This window comes from Cottoperca gobio, chromosome 7 (genome assembly GCF_900634415.1).
Source record: "Cottoperca gobio chromosome 7, fCotGob3.1, whole genome shotgun sequence".
Classification (NCBI taxonomy): domain Eukaryota; kingdom Metazoa; phylum Chordata; class Actinopteri; order Perciformes; family Bovichtidae; genus Cottoperca; species Cottoperca gobio.
In genome coordinates, this window is record NC_041361.1 from 10641647 (window position 1) to 10664388 (window position 22742).

Consider the following 22742-nt stretch of genomic DNA (forward strand, 5'->3'; position numbering starts at 1 on the left):
GACGGACACTGCTTTCATTTCAGCCCTGCAGTGTATCGTCTATGAATATGGAGTAGCCCAACAAACGAGCATGTCCTCTAACATGGTGCTCTCTGTTCATCCCTGGGCAATCCAACCACAGCACAATCTATTTAAGTGCTGGAGGGTCTCTTCTGTAATGTCACTTGTCATTGGTGTGACCACAATGACACTTTTATTTAAATCAGCATCTATCACCTCCTCCTGCAAAGACGTGCTGGCAGCTGGGGAGGTGTGCACGCTCACAGAATAAGGGCATGCTATTGAGAATTTTTAAAGGTTAAAACGACATCTGAAATTTAAAACGCTGGGTTGATATTGTGTGCCAAACACCAACATATTGTAATTGAGACTTTGTAAGTGAAACACACAAAAAACTTCCTTCCAAGGATGATAATTCCCCTGGCATAGCTCATTATATGAAAGAGGGAAACCTCCTTGAACCATACCTGAGCTCATTTGTCAAAGTAGAGAGCAGTGTTTTCCCTCTGTTGAAAGGACTCATGAAAGCTAAGTCAAGAGCAAGTTTTATGCTTTTTCATACCTCCCCCTACACCTTCAGCTCAGGCACATTCAGCATATTTTTCCATGCAGATGCATTATTCAGTAAACTCTGGTTGATCTTGGCTGTAATAAATCCATAATCTATGGACACGTGGACATAAACCTGCACACACTTACACACAACAACTCCTTTATCCAGTGTTGATGCATGTTGAATAAAAGGGAAGAGAGCATCTATGAATCACAGTCCCGTGGAGAGATCTTAAACAAAGCGTACCATGGATGAAAGGAGCGCTGGGCTTTTGAAATGCCATCCAAAGCAGCATGGTAATGAGAGTAATGAGTATATCAGACGAACGTGGTGCAATATGCTTGTTAAATGTGACAGAAGTTCACCCCTGTGAAGAAAAAACACTACTAAAGCAAATATTCTGTCCCATGGCCAAACCTTTCCTCAGCTCACATTGATATGTATGGACACCTTGCTGTAGGCATGGTCATAGAAGTGTTCACAGTCATAACATGACCTACAACAAAGGTAGCAGGGCAACACTAGTCCGCAGCTGGAGCGTCATAGGATCACAGAGCATGGAGTTTGAAAGACATACCAGGCCGCGAGGGTCTAATGAAAGGATGATTGAGTTACATTATGGGAAAATGTGTTTTGGACACATACTAAGAACTAAATGTCTGGATAACTCTACTACAGGGGTCTTCAACATTTTTCAGGCCAAGGACCCCCAAACTGGTGTAGCATGGAGCAGGGACCCCCTGCTTCAAACAAAGGGGAGGTGGGGGGTGCTGTCGGAGTTCTGTGCGAGGGTGGGTGGGAAGGATGTTAATGTGCAAAAAAAAACATCTACAAAACAATTTTGCGACCCCCCTGCAATACGTTGCGGACCGCCTGTTGAAGACCTATGCTCTACTACATCCATTCTTTTCTAATCTCTCTCTTGCCAGTACCCCAACTTCATGGAAGTGTAATACTAAATTAGTGGAGCGCTATTTTGAACACTGATATTGAAAAGTCGATAATACTCACATATCTGTCTGTTGAATATAAGGCTCCAGTCAGCAGCGAGTTAGCTTAGTTTAGCACAAAGACTGGAAACGGGGGTAACAGCTAGCCTTGCTCTGTGAAACAGTAACAACATTTGTCTGCCAGATCGTCCAAAGCTCACTAATTAACACTTTAGGCTATATCTTGTTTCTTTAATCCGTACAAAAAACGCAGTGAAAAACGTCAATTTGGCATTTTATGGAGGGTTTGGATTATTTCTTGGCTCTGAGCAGTTGCCAGGCAACCAGCAGAGACTCCAGTAAATGACTGGTCATGGATTGTTGTACTGATTACACAAAACTGTGGAGGTGCTAGTAGATTTAGTTCATCACTGGACGGAGCCAGGCTAGCTGTTTTCCCCTGTTTATAGTCTTTGTGCTATGCTAAGCTAACAGGCAGCTAGCTGTAGCCCTATAGAAACAGACATACTGTATAAGAGCCGTATCAATCTTCTCAGCTCTCTGATGGAAAGCAGAGAGATTTTTCGAAATGTCCAACTATTCTTTTAACAACTAACTTGAGCCATCTGATCTGATCTGATTAAGGTTTTATAGAAACACAGTAAATATAGTATTTAAGTGTGTCTCAGTGGCGGAACAAATGACAGTTTCTGCTATTAGATCCTAAATTTCATATGCAGGAGTGCATTAGGGTGTTGACCTTATATAAGACCTGGAGATGACCTTTGTGCACCGATAGGTGAAGTGAAAGAATACAAATTAGCTATGTAAACTGTGTGTGTGTGTGTGTGTGTGTGTGTGTGTGTGTGTGTGTGTGTGTGTGTGTGTGTGTGTGTGTGTGTGTGTGTGCGCGTGTGTGTGTGTATGTGTGTGTGTGTGTGTGTGTAAGCCTGTACAGAGGAGGGCTGGGGGCCTTATTGGACAGTGAGAACAGAGGGAGAAAGATTGGGAAAGACGGATAGGACAGAGTGCTGACTTGACATAATTTATTTTTGTTTGTCAGAAGATTCACCCCCCACACAACCAGTGCCAATATTTGGTGTGTATGAAAATTGGAGGGCAAGGAGAGAAGGGGTAGAAAAGAGGGACGATGGACCAGGAGTGTTTTCAGAGAGAGCAGAGAGGAAAAGAGAGGAAGAGTTCAACGGCGCGGCTTAGGTGCTGCTTGCTTTTGCAGCCCGGCCCTCATTGTTATTATGATTTATTTTTTAATGAGCAGCGCTGCCCTCCCCTCTGCCATACAAAGACCTGATTGAATCTGGCGGTCCATTAGCATGTTAAAGAGGCCCAGCTTCATCTGTGAGCTGCTGACTGACAGTGGATATCATCTCTGTAATTGCTCGGTATACTGGATCCAAAGCCGAAGAGAGGGGGGGGGGGGAGAGAGAGAGAGAGAGAGGAGGAGAGAGAGAGGCGGAGAGAAGAGAGAGAGAGAGAGAGAGAGAGAGAGAGAGAGAGAGAGAGAGAGAGAGAGAGAGAGAGGAGGAGAGAGAGAGAGGAGGGGGAGAGAGAGAGAGAGAGAGAGGGAGAGAGAGGAGAGAGAGAGGAGAGAGAGGGGAGAGAGAGAGGGGAGAGAGGTGAGAGAGGGGGGAGAGAGGGGAGAGAGAGGAAGAGATGAGAGAGGGAGCAGAGAGGGGGGTGGAGAGGGAGAGAGAGGGGAGAGAGAGAGAGAAAGAGAGACAGAGAGAGAGGGAGAGAGAGAGGGCGGAGAGAAGAGAGAGAGGGGAAGAGAGAGAGAGAGAGAGGGCAGGGAGAGAGAGAGGGGGAGAGAGAGAGAGAGAGAAGAGAGAGAGAGAGAGAGAGAGAGAGGGGGGGGGTGAGAGATGAGGGGGGAGAGGGAGAGAGAGGGAGAGAGGAGGGGGAGAGGGAGAGAGAGGGAGAGGAGGGGAGAGAGAGAGCGAGTGGAGAGAGAGGAGAGGCGGGCGAAGAGAGAGAGAGGAGCGAGAGGGGGGAGAGAGGGAGAGAGAGAGAGAGAAAGGGCTGTAGAGGAAGGGGGAGTTGACCAAAGATAGGGAGGGAAGGATTATGATTTTTGTGTTAAGGGGGATGCAGGAACCGAGCTACATCTCTGTATATCTCAATTTGGTACAGTTTGGGACCCCATGCAGAGAGCTGGGAATAGTGTGTTTGAATATGCTTTCTTAGAGCTGCACTTACAGCCTGTGACACTTATCAAAACAGAAACAGTGGTGGTGTATCATAACAGAAACTGGGATCTGTTATACAAGGACTTTATGTCGCACAAAAAATGAGATGTTTATTAATATTCCAGACTAAGAAAAGGCACACATGTATGTACTGCTGTACTGTAATGCTGTGACACTGTACCTGAAACAGTTATGTGACCGTGTGTGTTTGCTCTTCTTGTCAGCTCTGCACCACATCTCATCTCATGGTCTCTGCTCCCTCCCCACCTCTGTATACAGAATGCTTTTGCTTTTTCTATCTCCCTCTGTTTTCATACTCACTGTATTCTCTCCAACTCTTTCACATCTTCTCCCTCATCCTCTGCATCACTGAGCACCTCCCCTCCACCTCCTCTCCCTCCATTGCCCTTGCTATTCTCTTCCTCTGTTCCCTTTCTCTCTCTCCCTCTTCCTCTCTTTCTTTGTGTCCCTCTCTCTCTCTGCAGTAAATGGTAATTGAACAAACAGTGTGGTGGAGGAGAGCTGCAGAAAAGATGGTTATCCTAACTCCACATGCCATGCATCCAAAATAAGGCCCCCTCCCACCTTCTCTCTCTCCTCCCCTCGCTCTGTTCTCCTCTGCTCTGCTGTGACAGTGTGACATCCGGCATGCAGTCCCACAGCATAGTCAGCCTTGTGTATTAATTTTGGAGGACAGCCCAATGGTACCATGGTGAGTGAATGTGCATGTGTGTCTGTGTGTGTGAAACAGGGATGTGCAGCGCCAGCACATTTCCAATCCTAAAGAGACCAGGTGACAATGAAAGATGTCAAGCACATAAAAGTACTCATATCCCAAATCTGCACAACACTGCAAAAGAGAAGTTCATGTTAGGTGCTGCATGAACTGTCCAGATACAGCTGCTGCATGAAGTCATTTGAATGAAGTGAAGCGTTGTACAGCTGAATAAAATGCTATTATTAGTCAATACTAATGACATAATTAATTTGCTAGGTTAGTGATTTTAGGTCACACAAACCATCCACCACAGGCTGCTGTCAGAGATTTATTTTAATCAGAATGTGGGTAATGTAAACACAAAAAAGCTTATGTGTCCTAACCATTGCCCTTCTTGCAGATATTTTCTGCTATAACTCAACATTACTCTATAAAACATTATTTGGCTGGCTTCTTAGCATTTGCATGGGTGGTGAGGGTGTGTACATACGTGAACGTGGTTGTGTATGTGAGAGTGTGTGTGTGTCTTCAATATTTTTTGGCATATTTAGAGCGCCATCGGACATGCTTCGTAAAAGTACATATGGATTTCTAAGTTTAATTTCATGCAAAGGCCAAGTGCTCATTTAGTTTCACATAAACACAGGAAACCTTCCAGTACTTAAAAAAAAAGCATCACCAACAGAAAAGATATACATATATATATATATATATATATATATATATATATATATATATATATATATATATATATATATATATATATATATATATGGGTAGCGCAAGGACAAAAACGTATATTGAACGACATTAATTAGTCAGATATGTTCATGATTTAAAATGACAACCGTTTAACACTTTTCATCATTGCAGGGATAATAAAAAATCTGCTTTAGGACCACTATAGTTTATGGATTTTAGTGTTTTCATCCTGTGTCATGCTTAAATGTTCTGCATAAAACGTTTATATTTTATGCTGTTTGCATATACACGGCTGCAAGCACAAGTTTCATGTTGGTTTGAATCTGTGTCTTGTATGTCTGTTTGTTTTTGTGAATATTTGACGAGTGGGCTATAAGTTAGATTTATTTTAATACAGAATAAAAACAAACCAAACACATGAAGTAGATCTACCCATCGCATTCCACCACTAATTTAGTTTAACTGCAAAGACTGGAGCGATATCAAGTCACTATCAGTGTCACTCACTTAAAGAATAATGCAGAAGAGCACCGAAACGTCCTCCATCCAGAACAATGACCTCGCTCTTCACAATGACATATTTTCACATCAGGTGTTAAAGTCAGGTAGCAACATATCATTTCATGGGCACACTGCCATTTCAAATGAACCACTAGTATAAAACCATGCATCTTCGGCACAACCCCCACCTCATCATCACAAACCTCTCCTTTCTGTTTCCCTCACACGTATGACCATCATATATTGTGATTATAATTTTTTTAAGTACTAACTGAAGGGGGTCTTGACTTGGTGCCATTCAAACACACATTCATGCACGCATGCGCACACACCATCATCCTCCTCTTTACCCCGCAGGCACCCCCTCCTCCACTAACACACCATGAAATCTCTAACACTCACAACACATTTACATGACATTAACGCTGAAGTGCTATAAAATTGGTGCCTGAATAGCAACTGCTGAGATGCTTTGTGTGTGTGTGTGTGTGTGTGTGTGTGTGTGTGTGTGTGTGTGTGTGTGTGTGTGTGTGTGTGTGTGTGTGTGTGTGTGTGTGTGTGTGTGTGTCTGTGTGTGTGTGTGTCTGTGTGTACGTGTGACAGCAAAGCACAACAGGAGATTCAGCACCTATTTACATTGTGCTGATTGTCAAAAACATCCTTTTTCCAATGGCCTGTAAAATTAGGAATATTAGTCTGCGTGCATTTGTGTGTGTGTGTTTGTGTGTGTGTGTGTGTGTGTGTGTGTGTGTGTGTGTGTGTGTGTGTGTGTGTGTGTGTGTGTGTGTGTGTGTGTGTGTGTGTGAATGGACATTACTACATTTGAGTTGAGACTGTAGTCGAATCCCTTCGTCTGATTGTAATGATCTCCTGTGGTCTCCCGTGTGTTGCTCTGGGATTAGCATGGTAATCATGGAGCATGTTGACACACACTGTTAGTCAGATTGATGTGTTTGTTTGAGTGGTGCAAAGCTACACAGCTTTACACACTGACCGACTGCATGAGCCATTTGCTACTAATCTAAGACTTAATGGCTGTCCCCAACAATGTAGTTCCCATGCCCAATGTTTTATTCAAATGCTTGCTGGGTCCATTTATAAAGTGTTGAGATCTATCACGGTTACTTTCCCTTACACAAATGCTCTGTCCAAATCAATGTAGCGGCGTCTGAAGAGGTAGTTTATCACCAGCAATTATTCTCCAAGTAATACTCTCTCTGGTCTGTCTCGGGCTAAGCAAATAGGAAAAGTCAGAGTTTCAGATTCAATGAATATTGATGCTGTACCTAAGGCTAATGATGACATATGTACACGTGTGTGTGTGTGTGTGTGTGTGTGTGTGTGTGTGTGTGTGTGTGTGTGAATGAATGTTTGTGAATGTGTCCAAAGAGGAGGACAAAGAGGGTCAGCTGGTAGACTGGTTTGAACCTGCAACGATACAAACAGCCACAGGAAACAAGCAGAGTTCAGATTTCACGCCCTGTTTTTTTTTCAGGCAGTGGCTATGATTTTGTAGCCTACTGTGCTTAAATGTCATGCACATATATCAAAGGCAGCTATTCTTTGTTCTTCGAGGGATTCTAGATTCGACCACATCTGTATACATCTGGCATCAGAGTTGAAGATTTTCTCATGTATATCTTTAGCCTTATGGTTGATGGTCTTATTGTGGCTATGCGTGGCACATGTAGCAGAATAAACAAAGACACTATGGCTATAACTCTAAGCAATGATTGAGTATGTGTATGCAGTTTGTTACATGCCACTGTGCATGTGTACAGGCCACTGACACTGTGCTGGAAAGTCTTGGTGATGCAGACAGTGAGCATTTGTGCGCTAGCTGCTGCTTCACTGCTGCTAAAAGGACAGACAGATGTGACGCTACAGTGACGACGACAACAAACCATTATGTCGCCTTTCCTGTTTCTGCCTTGCGTGCTGCACACATCCCACGCCCACCCCCTTTACTCTCATCTCTCTCCTTCTATCTCCCGTCTTGCTATCAGAGTCTCAGACTGCGGCAGCGCAGGGCAGTGAGACGGAAAATACAGTGATTGTTTCAGACAAAAATAGAGGGGCTCAGTGAGAGGGAGACACTAAAAGAGAGCAGGAGAAGGAGAGAGGGAAGAGTGAATGGAGGAAAGGTGGTGAGAGAGACAGAATATTGGAGCAGAGCATTTCTAAGGTCACTGTGTGGCTATACAGGCTCAGGGGGAACTTGTGGAGAGTAACAGCTCCACTGAGAACTCCTGATTTAATTGTGATTGGGTAAAAGAAAGGAAAGGGGGTAAAGAGGAAAGGATAGAGAGGGAGAGAGTGAGAGATGGGCTGTACCATAAAGAGTCTCACCTTGTTCTGCACCATGCACACACAGCACGCCAGCTGTCATCCAGCTAAGCTCTCTTTCTCCATCAGGGCCAATGGGGACATGCATCATTCATGAGCAGGGTCTTATTTGGCTGCGTCATCTCCTCACATAACTGTCAATAACTTTTTCTGGCTCTGGCTTCACCTTTACTCAGGCAGTAGGGTGCACTGGATGCACAGCAAATGTTCAATGATAAATAGTTATTTACTTCCCAAGACAGAGAAAACTGCAGGACGCTGTAGTACTTGGTGACACATTTATTTTCAACACTACTACCTCAAGATTGAACTATACACCATTAGAAGTTGTGGCACTAACAGAATAATTGATATTGAAAACTTTTCAAAGGATTAAATACAAGTAAACTCTATGCTTGTTATAATGACAATGCATCTAGAAACTGAATCTGTTTTATAGACATTACATTATTCAGTTGTGTTCTTTTCTTTTTGAAATTAAAACACAGCCTTTTGGAAAATAACAATTAAATATTAATCATAGCTGTAGAGAGAGCACCAACATGTAGAGTGTGTAATATGAAAGGGTAATTATCTAAGAACTTTCGTGTGTTGCCCCCAGCACCCTTTTTGCCCAGCCTGTCCTCTTCCCTGAGTGCCTGTGTCGCAGCCTGCTGTGAGGCTGCCTGCTGTGAAGGTCACCCTCCCTGCAGCTATGGATTACACAGGCGCGCACAGTCAGGCAGAATACGATATTGCCCTTGAGGGGAGGTCTGAGGCTCGGGCTGGCAGAGACGAGCGCTCTGGAACTTCTGGACCCCACCGGGACCAGCCGGTATGATTACTTAGGTACCACTAGTCAAGTGTTGAAAGGTAGAAGGGTAGAAAGACGCAAAATAGGCACAGCAATAAAGATGTAAAAGTCATCTATTGCAGTACAGGTTAAAAAGAAACGGACATCAGTGTGTCTGTGGCTGCTTGTACTGTATTCTCATCACCAAAGTGTGTGAAAAGAAAGAAACCCTCAGGTATCAGAACAGCATTGATGGGCCATCAACAGCTCGAGATGAGTCACAACGCTCCCTGCAGGCACAACAGGGAAATTAATCCTGTAGTCTTCATCAGGTGATATCAAAGAGCCTTCAGAAGAACATTCTTCACTCGGTTTTCTAGCCTGAATTCAAAGGGAGGGATCGCACCTTTTATCCTGCAAAATGGTGCAATGAGGGTTTTCCTTTGAGTGGGACAGGAGCCATTTGACAACAGCTCTGTCTGGAGTCATGCCACTGTTTAGAGGTCAGAAGAGACAAAACAATATAGGCACGCACATACACACAGATTCACTTGGCAGATCCCCTTTGCTGGCTCGGCTCTTCCCACTGTGGCCTTAATTTGTTCTGTCTTGAGTATGAGTGCCCACCGGGCAGCTGATGCACCTCAAGGGAACAAACTGACAGGATGTGTGAGCATTGTGTACATGTGGGTTTGAGCATATGTGGGAGAAAGACAGAGATATAATGAGATAGAAAGAGGAGGGTAAAGTCTGAGACAAAGATAAAGTGTATGTGTTGGTGTGCATGCTGTGTGAGTGTGTGATTCTCAGGTGAGCATGCGGCTATGTTCACAGGTTTAAGCAGAGGAGACAGGAAGGAGAGAAGCTGAGGCTGAAAGCAGTAGACGCAGGGACACCAATAAAAGCAAAGGAACACAAGCTGTCTCCCTGCCGGCTAATCCTCTAATGAAGATTTGTGGCAGTGGCTGGCTGGTGATTATTGGCCGAGCGCAGAAACAAAAACCATCTTCAGTGCTACTGTAAATACAATCTCTCACATTTACGCAAGCCATCACAGGCACAAATGAGAAAATTTAGGATGGAGTCAGAAACACTGCGGTTACAATGTATATGGCCTGGCTACTGCTGTGGTCTGACACGCTGTCAAACCCATGATGCTACTTTAATAAGCAATCCCATTACAAGTCCAAACATTAACCCACATTATTCAGATTTGAAAAATGCAATGTGAAGTGGCTTATGTTTATGCTGTTATTCTTGTCTCATCGGGCCAATTGCACTGATCCTGACTATGCTAATTTTATGGAAATGCTTGTTTCCATTCTTCCTCTCTGCCACCGATTTGTTACATTTCATCAGTGCTCTTTTGAACCACATTACCAGCCACTGTCTGAGTTTCAGTGTTAGCTGAGAGCTGTGTTAAAGCAGGAGTTCATCCATCCGTGCATCCAAATATACAGACTGCTATTGCATTAGGAGACAGCCTAGGCTACAAAAACCGCTCCACTAGATGAACGTTATAACTGACCTTGAAGGAAACTAAGAGTCTAAAATACAAACATGTGACAAACACCAGCAACAAGATACAAACCCACATATAGTAAAATACTGTAACTGGATGACCTCAAATACTACATTACCCCTCTGTCCCTTGCAGCCTTCTAATCCACACCTCTGGCACCTCACCCTCCTGATCCTCCCTTTCTCCTCCCCCCCCCCACTATCCCCAGGCAGGTGCAGGGAGCTGTGTTGCAGGTCCTGGCAGAGCCACCCCCCCCTCTCTCTCTCTCTCTCTCTCTCTCTCTCTTTCAGCCGCTTGCTCAGGGAAGAACTTGTGTGGAGGCAGGTGTGCATACCAGACGCATGTACCAAGCCCTGTGCCAGGCAAATCCCATAACTACCTGCTATTGAGGCTTCTCCGACTCTCAGCTACAGTAGCTGTCATTGGGCAAGATGCCACAGAGGGCAGGTCTGAGCTCAAACTACCACATTTGTATCACCAAGCTTTTTTGCATCCCATCAGTCCCTATACACACCATAAAAACACATTGGATTGAGTTGGCAGGTGGGAGGCGTTCAGTGTGGAGATTTAGGCTATTTTGAGCTGTTCATGTAACATTAGGCTTAAAAGCTATATGAAGGATCCTTGGAAGCAAAAGCTAGTATTATTCATTTAGTCTGGCTAACCCTATGGTAACAAGGTAAGAGCTGTTTGAAAGGATGAGGTCACAGAGTGAGGAGATGTCCTTGTGGCAATAAGTAAAGTTCATGCAGGCCTGTAGGGTGACATTCCTAACAGTGTGTCAGATATACTGCTCACATTTCCCCTTTGCATGAGTCAGATGATACAGAGAGAGTACAGCTCAATGCATTGCTGTTGGAAGGAAGCATCTATTCCTCCCCGTAGGCCAGCTTTAACCGAAAGATCGTCACCCCAACCCATATCCAGTCTCTCACTGTTCGTTCATTTCCTCTCTGCCTTTATCCCTTCAATGCTCCCTTAAGTCGCTCTCCTCCTACACTACACGCTCAATACCGCTCTGCCATTCTTTGGTTGCTTCGTCAACTTCCTCCTCCTTCCCTTTAGCTTCCTCCTCTCTAGCCATGCCCCTATGAATTGACCTTGCTGCATCTCAAGGAGAATTGATTTATCTTTTGGTCTTTGTGTGAAACCCTATCTCAACAGCACTCAGAGGAATTTCCTCTTCCCCCCAGAGCTGGATGGAGCTAATTCTCTTTCATGAGGACACTTTTCACTCCATTTTATCTGTCTGCCATTCTCCCCCTCTCTTCCCCCTCCTCTTCTCCCCCTCTTCTCTTCTGAGCACACAGAAATAGAGCAGGCATGATTAATGCAACATCTATCGACGCCAAACGTTAGCTTTGTTCAACCTTTTTATGCTTTGCCGCTTTTTGGGAAATTGTTATTCATGCACCCTCCAACGCGGTTACTGATTATATTAATTGATCAATGAAGCAGTTTGACTTTTTACATTTGATGAGCAGGGAAATTAAAACACAAGGGCTGAATTTGACTGAATATGCATCTCTTATATTTTCATAAATCTGACATATAACATGAGCAATTTCAAGCCCTGCAGCAGAACATTGTTACGTTTAATAAAAGAAATGTCAAATGTGACTGGAAAAAACAAACAGCGTAGCTTACCATACAAATAAAAGTGGTCAAGCATGGGTGCTTTGAAGCTAGCTGATGTGTTTTTTCATATCTCTACTGTGCACCCGCACGACATGTCATTGCAAACCTGATTATATCTTTTTTTGAGTCACAGTCAATTTTATTGTCAATTCTGCCATATACACAGGACATATAGAGGATTGAAATGGCGCTTCTCTCAGACCATGGTTTATATAATAGTATTAAAAACAAATGCAACAAGAGTTTAAAAAAAGGATTAAAAAAACAAATAAAATGAATAGTGCAAATAGAGATTAAATAGATCTGCGAGTAATATGCCATCCGCCGGATGAATAGTCAGTATTTGAGTGATCTTTTAGAACCAATGCTTGTACAAAATGCCCAGAGTATAAAACCAGCCTTTTATTACGCAGTTATTTCACTGCACTGTTCCTAACGGTCTTGCTGTCTGAAATATATTTCTGTTATAGTGAGAAGAAGAAAGGAATGTTGTCACACTTGGGTACAAGGCAAGCATTTAACAATAAAGCCAGATTTTTGCAAATGTTTGGCACCATGTAATACAACACCTGTGTGGGCAAAAGAGTGCACCTGTGCTATGTGTTGGACAGTAACTTTATACATTTACTCAAGAACTGTACTTAAATACAATTTTCAGTATTCATACGTCATACTTGAGTATTTCCATTTCCTCTTACTTTATACTTATTTTACTTTAAGTACATTTTGATGCTAATACTTTTGTACTTAAATAACACTTTGAATGCAGGACATTTACATGTAACTGAGTATTTCTACACTGTAATATTACTACTAAAGATCTGAGTACTTCTACGTCCACATCTGAATATAGTGAAACCCATGTGTAGATCTAAATGCATGGCAAGTCCTTGAGAGACATCACAAAACAAAAGGCAATAGAACATGAAAATCTTTATAAGATGAATCAGAATTAAAGTTCAAGACTTTGCAAAGACATCAGGAAAGTAGATGGCAATAAATATTCAACATGATAAAGGCAATAATGGCTCTTTGCAAACCCTAGAGAGCTGCAGTGTGAAGAATCATCTGTGCCTCTTTCCACTTTGTGATCAGGGTGACTGTTGAAGCATACAGAACATTTTCCAGGCTTCAACTCCCAGGTGTCTCGTAGCCCCAGGATTCCCAGCAAGTAGTCAGCCAGGCTGCCTTGGTGAATGCACTAATGTGACACCATAATCACACACAGGTGCATGTTTGTGCTTCACAGAGCAACAGCAGCGGGCTGTTGGTAGAAGCAGGTGCTGGCACTGGTGTGTGTCGCGTAAACTGTAAAAAGAACTTCAAGTGTATGCAAGTATCGTGTTTACATTCAGAATGTGTTTTGAGGCAGTAAAGACCTCATCACTCTAATTCACAAAATGAAACCACACATGTACTTTTCCGTGAATGGTCTTTGACAGAGGGCACTGCAGTGAGGGCAATGAAAGAGTCAGAGCAGAACAGATACCTCCCTCTGCTCTGCAGTGTTACACACACACACACACACACACACACACACACACACACACACACACACACACACACACACACACACACACACACACACACACACACACACACACACACACACACACACACACACTCACAGACACAATGGGTTGCCTTCCCACCAGTCCAATAACAGGCCTATTCATTAGAGTCTCTTACAGACAGTATTGACAACCTGCTGACACACAGTCACTCCAGCATAAACTAATGGAGCAATAGAGAAGAGAGAGTGAGGGAGGGGAAGAAGGGAAGATACCTGTTATAGGGGCTTTTTGATTGAGGAGTCCTCTCCGTAAACCCAGGAGTGAGCAAGACATAGAGATACACATACATAGAGCCACATCATCTCCCACACACAGTACAGTCTCCCTTCAGATGAGTGTCACGTTAATCTTGCATCCTAGGTCACTCCTGAGATATGTGAACTATTCTAATTAAGATTATGGGAATAACCCTTCCTCAATGAGTGCCATGCCACATAATCAAGTGTGGTGAACTCTCATCATACTCATCATACAGACTGAGAAGCGTTACTCTTGGGGAGCGATATTAAATACATAATTTCAGTTTGTCAAGGGGAAGAGGATGTATGCCATATAAGGTCATTTTTGACTATGTCACAGTCAATCCGCTGCTTGTCACAAAAACATGTTCCAAGTTAATGGAAACGGGATATTCTGCAAAACAACTTGATGAAATGTGAAGCCAGTGAGCTAGTACAATATAAAGAGTTCACATTGAGTTTAAACTGAACAGAACAATTTATCTGTGAGATTTAGCAATCACAGGTGCGAATACAAAAATGTATATCTCAGTATTGCCAAAGCATTCACAAGTAGCAATGCTTAGTTTGTTCAACATAGTTTGTTCAGCATGTTTCACTGCGGAATTCTCAAGTTTGTCCCGCATGAAAGTGTTCCAGTTATATCTTGTATATGCAAAGAAGCCGAATGGAACAAACTGTGCCATGCATACCAAATATCTGGCTCATTAAGGAGTTATAATTACTGTGTCACTTTGACATAAACAAAGAGAACAGAGCAGTCATGGAGAAGATGGCTGTGAAAAACTGCTGATGTGCTCAAAGACGCATTCTCCGGTGTCTCTTTGAGCTGACCTGTGGAACCAGGTGAGTGTGTTCAGGCCGTTGGAGGAAGGGGGGATAGACACCTCGGTGAATGGATGCAGACATGGCAACAGATTGTATGAAGACAGATGAGGCCGGAGTGGGCACACAAACACAAAGATAAAAAGACTGATAGACTGCAGGGCCCTGAGCTCAGGAGGTCAGCTCTGACTCAAACAGACAAGACAGATAAGACATAAAACAACATCCAAACATGAACTGATCATGACTGAGGTTCCCCCGAAAAACGTTGAGATGAAGCTAACAAAAAGGAATGTTTCAGGAATGTCAGACCATCGTCATGCAGCATTTGGGGTGACAGTGAGAGGACGTGATAGACCCTTCTTATCTAAAAGCGGATTCCATACCAGGAGCTCCCTCCAGGCAAGTTGAAAGTGTAGGAGGATTTTTTTAGACAACATGGCGGCTGATCACAATGACACCACAGTCAATTGAGAGGCTATACGTCAACGGGAGCCTGGCGATCATGTTCTCTATTAGCTTGCCATTCTTCTATCGCTGCTTGGCTCTTTCTCTGCCCAGATAACACAACTGTTTTAATACACAAACACACACAGCATCAGCAGCAATCCCATACCCTTAACTTGGTGCAGAGCCCATGTCAGGCAGAGAGCTAAGCTGGCTGCCCACAGCTTTGTATAGAGCTCACTGTACAGCACAACCACACATCCATTGCTATTATCAGCATCAGGACTGTCATCGCTATCACAGCGGCCAAAGACCTCTGCCAGGGGCCCGGGTTGCCTACGAAGCTAGTTAGCATGGACTTGTGAATACAACGGCAAGGAAAGAGCCGCACTGGGAAAGGTTGTTTGCTCAAGGTCATACAAAATAAAGGATAGGGATAGACTAATAGCCATACAGACACAGCTGTTAATGTGGTGATGTGGTTTACACATACACATATCACATTTTATTATCAATTTGTTTTTAATGATATATAATGGCATTTGTCCGTGATATGTTATCACAGCCTTGCAGATTTATATCAGTGAGCTGAATCAGGAAATTTGCCGATTGGAGGTCCAGATCAGCCAGCATCAAAATTGTAAAGGTCATTACAATGACATTACCCTTTTCGGAGGAGGAAAGCCAGAAATGTCAAATCGCTCAGCAGCCACATCATCGCGCAAATGGAGCAGAATGTTAGGCACTGGAAAATCTGAATGTTCAGACAGAAATAATGGAAGAAGATACCTACCTGAGTGACAACTTAATGAGGAGAACTCTAGGTCAACTTTTTTGGCAGATGTGATGAAAAACACACAGATTTGGTATATCCGAGCTACAGTACAATATTTAAACACCATTCAGTCTGCTGAAAAAAAAAAAGCTACATAAAAAAAGGCTGTACATGTAGTGAGCGGATACTGACAGTATTTAGAATTCATGGTACTGCATAACAAGATCACATTCCATTTTGTATTACTCCTACCACAACTGTAGTGCTAAACAGTTCAAATAGACGCACTGTAATAACTACCCTAAGCTCAAACCATTGCTCTCATAAGCAAGTCTACCTACAGTGAGACAGCTATGTGAGGGCACGTCCTGGCCAAATATCATTTACGGGAGCAGCTAGCACATGCACGCCGATCAAGACAGTGCTTGTTTAAGTGTTAAGAGAGGCTCAAGTCAGGTAATTGTTCCTATTGACCAGCGGCAGAAACTGGAAATGTAACCAGTGCCAAAACAGACAGACACAAAATGACCAAAACACAGACAACAAAAATGTGAGAAAGTTACCTATTGAACATTTTCATAAACATATACTCTATGGAGCCTACGTGGAGCCTTTAGCTCACGGGAATCCTTCATCGTGCACACTTCAAACTCGCACCCCTCAGACTACATGACTCCCTATAATCATTAGAGATGTCTGCTTGAAAAACATGCCTGCCGGGAGAGCGGAGGAGCAGAGCTGCGCCTGAATCAGCCCAGGCATGCGTTAAAACAAAGTGGCCTCTCCGGCAGACAACATAGCAACACACACACACACACACCGTTAAAGCAAAAATGCACACACAGTAACCTTACACACAGTCTCACAGACATACACAAATTAGAAGATTCGAGAACACTTTCACAAGCTGACACGCACTGCGTTGCTTAAACACGCACACACATGTTCTTCCTATCCTATCTACACAGCAGCACACCCAGGACAAGCAGTGGCACAGTCACAGTGGCAAGCTCCCATCCTATGTGTGAATGTGCAAGCTTACTATGTAGAGCACAGAGACCACACAGAATCCCCTCTCTCAGACATGGCCACTATGAGACCAGAATACTAAAGAAGAAAGTGCTGGCTGACTCAGAACAGAACGAACCTGTTTAATAACTAAAAGCTATACTGTGCTGCAAACTGAGGGCTGAATCTTTTATGTTTGTCTTGAAAAATGTCATTTCTGAGATGACCTGTTTGCTCATCATTGGTTAGCAGGGTTTAAGGAAAGGTTAGGAAGAAAATATGAAAAATACCCTAAAGAAATATATACTCGATGAATTCTGTCTTGACTGTTTGTATACATTTGCATTTAATCAGTTATCAGTAGGTCGATGCCACCATGTCCTGCTAGAAGAGGTCACTTCACCTCTTCCAGCAGGACATGGTGGAGCCTGGTCACGGGACCAAACAGCCCGTAATGGCCAGTCCAAACACTTTGACCTTCCCTGTCATCACCCACACCTGTCATAATAATGGCACACTATTATTGTAATTACAAGCACTAACCATGAATTAAAGCTTCATCCCAATGCTCAGTATTGACAGATGTCTGTGTGGAATGGAAACCACGCAGAGCACACTATTAATAAAGAGCTGCTGGTGGCCAAGTTTAAGTAGGGATTAGTGATCCAACAACATGATTGACCTCTCCGAAATCCCATGCACCAAAAAGCGACAACTCACCCAAAATCATGATGTTTGTTGCCTTTGGTGTCCCTGGGTTGACAAGTGCTCCCTCACTGCCCCCGTCTCGCCTGATTTCGCCAAGGGACAATGGCTCCAAAAGCTCTTTTCAGAGTTCCTCTCCACTCTCCAGAAAGAGGCAACTCAGAGAGGCAGCACAAGATGTGAGAAGAGACTGCTGCTGCTGCTGCTGCTGCACATGCCGTCCCATGCGCCTGCTCTCTCCAGGTGAAAAGCTGAGTGTGTGTATGAGAGAGAGAGTGTGTTCGTGTGTGTGTGTGTGGGGAGGAGGGGGGTCCAGCGTTTCTGCAGTTGTGGCTCAGGTAAGCCTGAGGACAGTATGGAGGGGGTTAGTAGCAGAAAGGAGAGAGAGAGAGAGAGGGAGAGAGAGAGAGAGAGAGAGAGAGAGAGAGAGAGAGAGAGAGAGAGAGAGAGAGAGAGAGAGGGGAGGGGGAGCCTAAAGTGTGACAGCCAATCACAAGAGGAGGCTACAGAGCCAAGATCTTCTTCTCCACAGCAGCCAGGAGGAATTGCAGTGGTCTCCAACAACAGCTGACAAGCAGTTTCTTCTTAACTGTGTCATTTCACAGGGAGCTTCAGAGGGAAGGTCTTCAGTGCACTGTAAAGTCGACGAGTGCTTTGGTCTCTCTCAATAAATCACACACTCCCTTTCTCACTATGGCTTTCTCTCCCTCTGTATGCTTCTTGTTTTTGGGGTTGGTATAACCTACAGGCACCTTACATGCCTCTGCTCTGATTGGTGGCAGCCTCGGCCAATGGCAACAGCAGCAGACACTTGTCATCATGCAGAGTGGAAGTCATGTAGGAGAGACAGAGCTTGACTGAAAATGCTGTCTCCCCCAACCACTGTTTCTCCCTTGCATTTCACATATTCTTCTCACCCCTCTCCACCTTACGGAGAGCTTCACTGTCAGATCTGTTTATTGTGTTTGTTGTTAACCCCCCCCCCCCCCCTCTCTGTCTTTTGACTCCACGTGTATCAGGGCTTGTTAAAGGATTAACCTTTCATTTATCTGGCTTTGTCCTTCTCCCTTTTTCTCCCTCCATTTCTTAACCTGCCCTGGCAAGGTTACGCATTTTATCAACCACTGTTTTCGTACAAGGCATGGAATTTAGACTGGGAGTGGAAGGGAGGGGTGGCATGCAAAAAGGAGAGATGAAATAGAAAGCAACAGAGCGGCAGAAGCAGAATAAGGAGGGGCAGAGAATAAACTAAATACAAACTGACAGAGGAATAAAGAGACATGGAGTGACAAGAAGAGACAACCGGGAGGATGGAATACAGTGACAAAGACAGACAGAGTCGGACACAGGAGACGGGCTGCAGAGAATTAAACTGTGGACCATAGCAATGCAGCAACTAATTGAAGAGCAGCTTCACAGCCAGCTTCTTATGGTCCACTTCCTCCACACCAAGAAACCACTCAAACAACGTCTGCTGTCATGCCCGAGCACGACTCTCTCTCTCTCTCCAGTTCCCCCTGTGAAGAGGCAAGATAGCCAGAGAGAGACTTTTGAAAATCATACAGCCACGATGTAATTGAGAAGCTCAGTGCTTAAGAAAAGGCTTAACAAAGCTGTCAAAAAATTAATCCCCTTGGGCGGGCATGCTTGCAAACACACAGATACAAACATGTGAGCCCGGGGCTACAGAAAATGCTGCCTGGTGTTCATATTGCCTCCTCTTGTCCTGCTCTCTTTTTCTTTTCCATCTCTACCCCCCCACCCTTCTCACACTCTCAGGCTGAGGCTGTGAGTCACAGGGTGTTGGAGTGAATACTAAGGAGGCTGGCTAACACCTCCAATACCTCTCTGCACAGCAGCTCCACTGCACACATTTAAGCCATTGTATGTAAACATTGGTAGACTTAGGGGCCACAAACACACACACACACACAAATTATTTCAGATTGTAAACTCTGGTAAACTCCACTGACTAAAAGCTGCTGATGTTATGGAACAAGTGGTGGCTGATAACAAAGGGGAAACAACTTATTTCACAACCACTACCAAGCTCTGACACCTGCAGCAGTAATAACAAATAAGCAGCTATACACAGAGAATAATGATCTCTCAGGTATTGAACAAACATTTTATAGTGCAAAATTACAAACACACAGATCAGAAAAGGAATTTGTGCCTGTGGCTCCTGGGATCAAATGCACAAACACACATAGTGTCTGCAGGAAATGGACTGAGCGCTGAGAATATTAGTTTTTGAAAATGGGACACTAGCAGCTGGAACAATAGTTATCATCAATACAGCTATGTGTGCAAGTCCTTCCATGAGCATTTGTGTGCGTGCGTGCGTGTGTGTGTGTGTGTGTGTGTGTGTGTGTGGTGTGTGTGTGTGTGTGTGTGTGTGTGTGTGTGTGTGTGTGTGTGTGTGTGTGTGTGTGTGTGTATGTGTTTGTGTGTCAGCAAAAGAGCTGAGATAGGGTTTCCTCATTAGTTGTGTTGGTATCAATAATTCAGAGCTGGTCCTTGTTGGCGTTCAATGGGCCGAGTGCTAATGTGCTGTCGGGCCAACGGGGGCCGAGGGCCCAGCGCCACTTTAATGGATGTCATGATGAGAGGGTGAAATCGGATCATCGAGATCCTGTATCATCCATAGGTAAGAAGAGGGAGGGGGGACAGGGCAGAGGAGAGGAGACAGGGGTGGAGGTGAAGGCCAATGGGGGAGGACAGATGGCATTACTGGACAGGTATGTGAGCAGAGGGGTGATGGAGAGAAACAGGAAGAAAAGAAAGGACAGAGGGGAGGAAATTGGGCTATTAGGTCCCTCCATTTGCCATTGGATACAGATCAATCATTCTTAGGATGATGTGTTGACCTCTATCACCTTTGGATGGGCAGCATCATGGGACACATGTTAAGTGGCCTCTCAAGGTATATCTTAAATGACTAATAAATAACTAACATTATTTCATTTGCAATCCACTTGACTTACTAGAGGTACTTCACTCACAAATGCCTCTTCAACAGTTCAATATATCATGTAACTTAATATTTATATAAATTGAACTATATGATTGCTAAAGACAAATTTGCCATTTTTCACATGTTCAGCTGATCTGCTGTTGCAAAATAAGAGAGAATAAAACGATGGAAGAGAATGAATTAAGCTGACGTGTAGCAATTGAACACTATTTATATTTTCCGTATAAAAGTACAAACTCATATAATTATTTTCAGGAAACGTTTTAGGAAATTATTAGGATATTATTCAGACATTACAGACCAGTAGATATTGAGTCTTTATAGAAATATACAATACGTGGCCCTAAGGTGAAAAACACAACAACACTTGACAAACCATAATAAAAAATATATATAATGGAGCAACAACTCCAATGCTCCAACTTTGAGGCACGTAACATTGTCATTGTTTTTTTGTTTGTTATTGTGTTATGTCCAATATTGTTAAGGTTTGCACCTCAGTGCTACCATATACGATGATGGTGAGGTTGAGGAAGAACAGTGGAATCCACCAACACACATGACGTTCTCACCTTGCTGTCAGCCACCTTTCCACCCACACACACAGACAGACTTGGTTTGTTATTTGTGTATTGACTCATCCTCTGGAGGCTTATCCTACCTTGACCTTAAGTACCATATGGCCTTTACTGTACCTTTGCCTTTACCAACCTGCCTAATTCTAACCTTAACACTGAAAACAAGTTTAAAATAATTGGTTACCCTTGTGAGGACCAGCTTTTGTCCAGAGATTGAAGTTGAGGTCCCACTGTGTGATTAATACAAGTGTACACACACATTCACACAGTGTGAAAGCCAAGAGAGAGAAGACTCAAGTCTGGACACCACCGCTGAGGCTGGATGGTGATTAGTGGTTAGCCTTTGCTGCCCTCTACTGGTGTAAACCTGTCAACACAGGATTAATTCCCTGTAAACAGACTCTGGGAATCTGTCTAAATATTCTAGTTTTAGCGATCCTGGTGTTAGACTGCAGTCTGGAAAAGATGCCATTAAAACTAAGAGGGTAATATGTTCCCTGTCATGTCAACACACTCGGTTAAATAAGGGAACCAAACAGACGAGGCACAGCTGGATCAGAAATACCTTACTCATGCAGAAAACTATCTGTACAAAAGACTTGACAAAGCTGCTGAGGCCAGTATCCTTACTGGAACTGTTTTTTATGGGCAGAATGGTGAATTGGGCAAAGTGCACAGAGCCTGAGTGCAGCAGGTCAAATGTGAAAGGCTCGACTGCTGAGTATGAAGTACTAATAAGGACTGTGCTGATTTGCAGCAACAGCCTGTGAAAGATTTATCAACCCTGAGGGAGAGAGACATCAAACTCCCCCATTCATAAAATGCTATGATCTGTCGTCCTCATTCTTTCCTGCAGAGAAAAAATCACAGTAAATCTACTGTCACTGAAATCTGCCAGAAAGACTGTAACTCACTTCCTCACAACAGCTCGAACGCTGTGTCAAATGGAACTGCTGTTGATCATAAATTCTAGTTATATTTCATGAGCCCGGGCCCACAGGTGGTATGTGACTTTCCAGAAACGTTAGTTCACCCTTTTTCTTCTTATGGAGTTTGTTTGTATGGTGTAATAAAATGGATTTGTGTTGATACAGAGTCCGCACCTAGGTCATATACTATGCCTTGGGTGTCTGCTGGTGGTGAATTTAGAGACTGCCTATGAATGTCAAAGGTGAGGGTGTGTGGCAAGCACCGGGCATCAGCATACTTGCACATTTACTAAAGCTACCAGATAATAAATCACAGTCTATTTTGAAATCTTATGAAACTTTAACAGAATCATCTCAAGATATTTACCAAATAATGGGCCTGTTGGGGCACAAACTCTATCTAATGGATTCATTAAGAACATGCAGAGCAAATAACAAGCCAGCTCAGTACAAATGAAAGGACCTCTGCATTCCCCTTGAAGCCTGCAGGTCTGACAGCTAGCTGTTGAGCATATCAGTTTGCAACTGTGAGGGATAATCATGTCACTAAATTTAGACTATTGATCAGGTGTGGACATGTGCAGGAAATGTGGCCAGCTGTACAGTATGTCTACTGTGCATTCATTTCCCCCAAGGAAATACTTTAATAAATCAAGATACGTTTCAATTGTTACAAATGAAATGGGGCTATTATTGACTTGTATACTACTCAACATATAACGAATTCAAACATAGAAAATACAAATTTACCCAAATTTACATAAATACATAACTGCTTTTTATAAATAAAGACATTC

General features: G+C 43.6%; 1 protein-coding gene across 3 annotated transcripts in view; it reads right to left on the reverse strand.

The window, feature by feature from the left end:
* Nucleotides 1-22742, reverse strand: part of znf385a (zinc finger protein 385A) — a 58023-nt gene that overhangs the window by 33887 nt on the left and 1394 nt on the right. The window contains exon 1 of one of the 3 annotated variants that reach the window (XM_029435312.1): nucleotides 17477-17761. The exons of 1 other annotated variant lie outside the window; for it this stretch is intronic. In XM_029435312.1, coding sequence (XP_029291172.1) covers nucleotides 17477-17486 — 10 coding nt within the window. In that variant the 5' untranslated portion in view covers nucleotides 17487-17761. Of the gene's footprint in view, nucleotides 1-16311; nucleotides 16409-17476; nucleotides 17762-22742 lie in introns of those variants that run through there. One more of the 3 variants, XM_029435313.1, reaches the window with a different exon arrangement.